Source organism: Emydura macquarii, unplaced genomic scaffold (genome assembly GCF_026122565.2).
Source record: "Emydura macquarii macquarii isolate MOO-44397 ecotype Brisbane River unplaced genomic scaffold, CSIRO-AGI_Emac_v2 contig_3343, whole genome shotgun sequence".
Classification (NCBI taxonomy): domain Eukaryota; kingdom Metazoa; phylum Chordata; order Testudines; family Chelidae; genus Emydura; species Emydura macquarii.
In genome coordinates, this window is record NW_027133480.1 from 17448 (window position 1) to 25332 (window position 7885).

A 7885-nucleotide genomic window follows, 5' to 3' on the forward strand; every position below is an offset into this window, starting at 1 on the left:
CTGCTACTGTGGGCTGAAGTTCTGACCAATACTCTACACTAAATCCATCCAAACAGCTGCGTACTTGTTTTGAAATAAGCATTGATAGAGCAGGTCTGTCATCTAGCTCATCGAAAATAGTCAATCCACTTTCTGTACTGTGCTTCAGTTTAGCTTCATCTTAAGACGTAGCAGATAATGATTCTGAACTAACACATAAGAAAAGAAGCCTTTTACCTCTAATTACCCTTTAACTAAAGAGTTAAAATAAACTAAAACTAAATGAAAACTGAATTATGTTCTATTAGCAACCCCTCACTAGCAAATTAACACACAAAACAATTAAGTTATTTAATATAAATCGAAAAGCTCACTTTATTTAGAGTGTATATTTCATAGTTCAAGTAGAGGTTGACAAAATGTATTCCAAGTGGCTTTTCAGAAATATTTTTAACCAAGTAAGCCACAAAAATACATATAAAATTACACTTATGAAAAATATTGATATTCTCAAAAGATTACAGATCTTTTGTAACACTAACATTTAGTGTACAATACTGGGTAGAATTACAGTAACAAATGCAATAGACAACTGAAAGGTTTACAGTTAGTTTAATAAATATTAAGCTTTGTAAAGACATCAAAATAAATACTTGCCCCTGGAAAGTATTTATATTGGGGTCCTGTGTCTTTCAAATATTGTCTCTCTCTCTCCATTTGAGATTCCTTCTCCAGAATCATAGTGTTCTTGTGACATTTTATTCAATTTGGAGTTTTGAACCATGTCCATTAACAGAACAACTTTAGTATCTATATGTTCCTGAAGTTTCTGCATACTCAGGTCAATATAATCCATTAATTTTTTCTCCATCTGTTCCATATTTTTGGATATGATCTTTTCCAGGTAGGAACAAATAGGCTGTTGTTCCATTCTGCAAGAAATGTAAATATAAATAATTAGTCACTCTTATTTTTATATGGATTCAGTAATCACGCTGGCTAACTGGCATAAATGGAGAGCCCAGTGCCTCAAGGAAGGGCACAGAAGTTTTGAAGCATCATTGGGTTTCTTAGAATATGCAATCATTAGAAAAGGTACACTTTTGATGTTAAAGTCTAAATATAAATACTTAGAATACAATTTTAAACACACAAGCTAGGAAATACAAATTCATCTTAATCCACACTCACTACACAGATGGCCTAATTTTGTCCAAACACATACTGTGCAACATACATTAGTCAGGTGCATATTATGTAAGGGCAAATTTGCCCTACTGTATATCAGGGTGCGTACACTCACTTGCACAACTAACCAACCAAAATGCTTTCTATGTACAGTGTATAAGAGTTAAGGGTATTATGCTAATCTTTACTTTGCCATTTGCAAATTTGTGTTTAATGTAATCTTACCCCAATATTTAAAGTGGTAATTTTAAAACATTTTTTGTTGCTTTTAAGAAAAGATTAGCACACTAATCTGTACTATGCTTCCATATCTGCATAGTTAGGAATAAAATTAGGGTATTCTCAGAAAAATAGTAGCACAAAAGCCACACAAATCATATCCATATTATGGATTTACATTTTTTAGTGATAGTATTTATGGGAGTACAAAACAGTAGAGAAATAAATCATTTGCAAGTGGAAGCCAATATCTTTTTTTTTTGCAAAGTGACAGAGTAGACATCAATTAGGACTAACCAGTTACAAGTTTCAACTTTTTTCTGCCATTTGTGTTTTAAAAAAGCCGCAACTTAATCTTTTTGTACATATTTAAATGCAAGAGTTATATTTGCCCCCTTTTAAATGTCTTAGAAATTAACAAATTGTACTCAAATTTTCCAAGATATTCACCATACCCAAACCAGCAAACAGGAAAAAAAAAAAAAAAAAAAAAAAAAAACTTGCTAAATCACTTCCCATGAGTAACCAGTGTAAGGTCATGTTTCTCTCAACCTGCAACAGAGGGAAAGTAGCTGAAGTCCTGTCATTTTTTTACTGCTGCTATTCAGAATCCTCTGGGCAGCAGTGTCAAGCAACTGATCTTCAGTCTGATTATACTTGGGAAAGATATGAGCTTTAGCCCAGGCAGGCACTGGAGATTTTTACCAGGTGGGAGGACCCAAAAAATGAAGACCAGCAGGGGAAGGACAGAGTAGAGGGGACACCCCATTCCTACAAGTTCTGGGGGAAACAAAGAGAATGCACTTTTTACTGCCTAGCAGTCATAGAGGGTTTGGAAGCCAGGCTTCATGTTTATCACATGTAGGCATAGACTCATAAATAAAAAATGGAGCCATCAAGCAGAGTTCAAGTAAAAAGCCCAGTTAAGGAACAGCAGCACTTTCTCCTTTCCTGGCAGCTGGAGATGTCCGAACTCTCACCAGAGTGCTGCCACCTCTAAAGGACTCCTTTTCCTTTCCATCATCTTTCATATCTTTAAACTATTATGTATCTGGTAACATGGGAGAAGAAAGGTAGGAGAGATTGATGGGCTAAGCTAAAGAGAAGTATACCATAGAGATTTTGGTAACGGAAGTGGGAGGAGAAAGAGAAAAATATAGGGGAGGAAGTAGAATAGATAACGTAGGAAAAGCAAGAATGTGATAGAGGTCTTTCTTTTCTTCTCACCTAGGATAATGCAGGAAAAAGGTAAACCATGATCAGCTGCTGGAAAGAAGCAAGGAATAGTATGACGGTAGTAATAAAAGCTATTCTATTTAATACATTTCAAAATGCTGATCGACTGTTAAATGGGAGTTCACAGCTGTTATTCTTTTAAATTGTAATGGTGTGTGATTTTGGAGGGTTGGCATGGCAATAGTGGAAAAAAAATACTTCTACCAACCGGCACAGTCCACAGGTTAGGAGGAGTTGGGTTAGTGTATCAAACCTAACTTACCCAGCAGTTTGAACGCCTTCCTCTTTAGCAACTGTATTCTTCTCAAAATACTTATTCCCATCATCTAGCCGAAGATGATTTACTTGGCCACATAAGTTTTGAAGAAAAGGAAGCAGCAGCCCAGAACTGGGCACATTTGGGTTTTCACTTGCTTGCTCTTGCATTAATGAGGACATCATAACTTTAAAATCATTTCCAGGAAGAAGAGTGCTTTGCTGCATAGTTTTAAGTCTTTCAAGATCAGGAATATTCTCTCTACTTGGTATCCATGTGTTCATGTCAGTATGTGTTTTTAAATCTTCAAAAACTGTTTCAGTTGTCAAACAATTTTTAAGAGGAAAGGATGCATTGGATGATTGGTCTAATGCTCTAAAAGCAATTGCATTGTGCAATCCATCTATCGCATGCTTGTCTCCGAAGACAGATTCCTTTTTCCCAAAGATACATTGCAGTTTGTCTCCAAGAGGAAAAGTGTTCTAATGGAAATAAGAAGAAAGTACATATTTTGTTTGTTATATTTTAATAGTCTATAGAAGTAATAAATGTGCCTTTTCCCCCCCAAATGTGTGTAAGCATTCTGTAGCATTTCAGATTACTATAACATTCCAATCCATTCTGACCCATGTAAAGTTTTCTTTGAATGAATGTGATATAAAAGCTATCAGAATTAAAGTTATGTACTGATATACTATAGAAAATAAAGAAACTTTCCTAGTCAAGAAATCATCATATGAAAGTGACTCACATTTGCAAGATGCAAGTTTAGAATAACTACAAATTTCTTTGGACTGAACTTCAATTATTGAAGCAGGAGTTGACTAAATTAGGGCCCCAACACTACTCCATGTGGGTGGGTGCAGAGATCTGTACATATGGATTTCTTTGCAGGACTGGGGCCTAAATCCAATAGTTTATACCATAATTACTTCCCATTTTATTTGGAGGGAACAAATTTTATTGCAATGAAGATATACCCCCCACATAATTCTCAATACAAAGTAGTGACAGCTCAGTTGTAAAACAATATCTATCCTAAACTATTAAATTTATAATAATAGTCTGCCATCTCAAATGCTGCCAAGATCACTTTTTATCATTTGATTTTAGCAAGAAAGTTGTGACCTTTTCCTTTTGGGTGCAGATCTCAGTTAGCTCAGTTTAAGGCTGGATTTCTGCTACAGGTGACTGATCCTTAAAATTATTGATATTTCAGTTGGTGTGGAATGTTGCTGCACAGATATTAAATTATATTTCCTGCAGAAAGCACATTACACCTCATATACTCTGATCTGCATTGACTAGCATCTAATTTTTAGGTGAAATGAAAGGTTTACGTTTTGTCTTACAAAAACTTAAATGGGAAAACTATTCCTTTTTTAAACTGTAGTATAGCAACTGCCCTTAGCTGCAGATCTCAAATCTAACAGTCCCCTCATTTAAATGGAGAAAGGAGGAAGGTCTGGTGGCATAGTGTTTATAGTGGGGAGTCATCAACTCTAAAATTGATTTGTTCCCATGTCAGTCAGGTTGGCTTTAGTGACTTTCAAGGAACATTGCATAGTTCATCTGTCCCCAGGCTTGTCACAATGGTCATGGCTAAGTAAGGTTTGAAACAGTAAGAAGTTTGTTGGGGGAGGTCTTTTTGATCGAATGAGTTTGGAATATGCATGTAACAATGATACAGAACACGACGTCCTGGATTTTTCCTTTTTATAAATTTAAATAAATAGAAGCATGGTTACTTGCCTTCTGCTGAAGTCGAACCATATTCATGAGTTGTTGAGCACCTGGAGATAACTTTGACCCCATGGATTCCACTATAGTTTGAACTCTGTCTAGATCTATGCTTGATCCTAGTGAAGGAAGATCTGAGGCAGATTTTCCAGAAACTTTCACTTGTACTACAATTTTAGTTATGAGTACTCTTTGTTTTTCACCAATGGAGAGCAGCTATTGCAAAACAAAGAAAAATAATACGATTTTAGAACAAAGTACTCCTTTGGACATTAAAAGGTCATTTTAGTGGAAAATTGAGACCTGCTTAACAGGCTTCATACTACAATTATTCTGAATAGTACGCCTATTGAAGTAGGAGTGCAGATCAGATGAAAGATCCATTAGGCCCTTATCTTGCCAACACTTAAGTACATGCTTAAACTTTATGCATGTGAGTAGTCCAATTGACTACAGTGAGAATATTCACATATGTAAAGTTACAAATGTGCATGTTTTTAGGATTAACGCCTAAAAATCTCATTGTGTACAAACACACATGCGCGCACGCGCACATGCACACACACACTCTTTAATAATGACATTTGTGATGTGGATTTGACATGATCCAAAACCCACCTACATTTTTAAAGAGAATATTCAAACCACATCTCAGTTGACATAAACCTAACTATCATCATCTGACTAATAGACAGGTGTGCAAAAAAGCATTAGTCAAATAAGTAATTTTAAAAAATGACAAACAATTTTGTGGAACTTCCTACCTTAATTCTACAAGAAGTTGTGGAGCACTCCAACTTAAGATACTTTTTGTATAAAGCAACCTTGTCATTTCTGTTAGAAAAATAAAATAAGTGAGCTTTGAAGTCTCTATATGGTAAATACTACATAAATGCTTTCTACAGGTGCACAAAAATATCAGCTATTATATTCAGATAATGAGAAAAGAGCAGAGTGGATCACCTTTTAATGGAATATTTTGGTTTTAACACAAATTCTGATTGGATTTAGTCATATGGCATACATGAACACAGATAGTTCCTGGTTTTTTTTACGCACAGTATTCATAGGATTTGCTTCTAGTTTTGGCTTGACTGATTGATTTGCTAATTTAAGAACCAGCCAAACAACATATCTGGCTAAATGTTGATGTAATTACAATTACAGTTTACCTCCTTTTAATTTTTTTTTTTTTTTTTTTTTTTAAACTCCATAGACAAAAATCTTATGGAATATATAAGGAGAATCAATAGCGACTTATTTATTTTCATTCTTATCTTTGCAACCATATACAAGACAATTTAAAGTAATCCCAAATGGCTTTTAGGGATTACTTCTGAGTTAAATACTGTAGCTCACTAAAAACAGTAGTTAATAGCCTTAATCGTCTGTTTGACGCAGATGATACACTGGCTGTGTAAATCACTAATGTACCTGAACAATAACTTGGAGGGCCCACCTAAAAGTGCAATTTCTATGCCCATTAATTCCTTGGTCTCTGCTGAGACTGTCAAGAAGGCACAAACTGTGCTGGTGGTTTTGTGATGTGGATATATGGCCACTAAAAACCTCAATTAAGATATGACACCCAGCAGATGGCAATAGATTTTGGTCAGTAAGACACCAGGGCTACATTTAAACCGTCAGTCTAAAAGCAATATAACCCATCACCAGCTATCTGAGCCAGCCAGTTTCTTTTTCAAATGGATTTAATAAGCAAAGACAAAACAGACCCTACATAATGAAAACACTCACCTGTCATTCTGGATGGTGCAGACTTTCTCCCCCCTTCCAGTTCCACAATACTCTTCTCCTACATATACTTCCATGTTTCTTGCCTCGCTTAAAATTCCAACATAGACTATTTCTTCAGATCTATGAGGATCACACTGCAGGTATAGCAAGCAGGGAGTTTCAGTTTCATCATTTAAACGTCTCTCCAAAACCACAGAGTTCTCACTAGAGATACAAGAAACATTCTGTTTAAGCAACTTAAGTACATTTTATTTAACCTATGCTTTCCAGGTAAAACTCTAGTTTATAAAACATAAGCAAGAACTCTTAATTTAAAGTAATTCACAATTTTTAAGAGAACAGTTACATAACCTATATTTTTGTAACAGCAGCATTTACCACAATACTTTCAAAGCAGCATCCTTTATGAACAAACACTACAATTATGGGCTGTGTGTGGGTGGAGGGTATATTTATATTATATCCCATGTTTTACAAATTTCAAACTTGCTGTGGACTCAGTCTGCAGTGAAAATTAATGGCTAGCTGCATCTGAAGAAAGTTTTGCTCTCAAATACTGTTTTAAAGGTAAGTGTGTGGGGGGGGAAATGTGCATGCTATTAATATTTTTAGTTACACACGCGGAGATCCCTACGCTGAAATACATTAATCAGTCTCCCTTATGCTCTGGTTCCGACAGGACATGCTCCCATAAACATGTAATCAAGTCTAATTATTTCTTTTTCCATTAACAGAGACAACTCAGACAGCAGCAGGAGCATTCACCCACTGCACTGAAGGAAGAGTTGTAATCTCCGCAGGGAGCAAAATACACTTGCCCGGATCCAGTGAACCTGTCCGAAGACTCTCTACGAGCATGGACGTTTATTCCGGCCTCTGTAAAGGGCTTTGTACTCAGGGAAACAGCTCTGCAGCCAGGGGGCAGGCACCAGAAATCGCCTTCAGGGTCCCCCAGCCTGAGGCCATCGCACCCCAAGGCGAGGGTGTTAGGGGGCCTCCGGACTCCATAGAGGACAGGTGGTTCAGATCCAGCTCCGCACCCCCGCCCGAGGCCCCGGCCTAAAAGCCTCCACTGCCCCGCGTTCCTGGACGTCCCTCACCTGTGCTCGGGCGGCGCCAGCGCCTCGCTGACCCCGGCTCCCTCGGGAAGGAGACGCAGGGTGTCCGCCAGGCCCCCGCGAGACCAGGGGGATACGCAATCCCAGGAGCAGCCGGCTGCGATGCGAGGGCGGCGGAGGGGGCCATTGGCGCTGCGGGGGCCATCCTCGGTTGCCACAGCACCCGCCAGGCTGCCGCTCGCCATCGTAACCGTCACGCTCGCTTCCAGCAACCGTCCTTTGGGGTGACGGATGGCCGCACCGAGCCAGACAGAAATGCACCGAGCGGAACTGACTTGCACAGAGAACATACTCCCCACCGGACAGCGTTCTGTCTAGAACATCCGCCTTTCAACCGTTGTAGGGGTATTACTACCCAGCCGCTGATTGGCTCGGAGCCTTCCCTTTCTTCCCC

At 38.1% G+C, this 7885-nt stretch overlaps 1 protein-coding gene across 1 annotated transcript; it reads right to left on the bottom strand.

The window, feature by feature from the left end:
• Positions 1–334: 334 nt before the first annotated feature.
• CUNH10orf88 (chromosome unknown C10orf88 homolog) lies at positions 335–7885 on the bottom strand. The gene is made up of 6 exons (XM_067533367.1): positions 7474–7885; positions 6374–6577; positions 5383–5452; positions 4631–4834; positions 2885–3360; positions 335–911 (listed from the first exon to the last, which is right to left on the bottom strand). The coding sequence occupies exons 1-6, from the start codon at positions 7779–7781 to the stop codon at positions 650–652; spliced, it is 1524 nt and encodes a 507-aa protein (XP_067389468.1). The 5' UTR covers positions 7782–7885; the 3' UTR covers positions 335–649.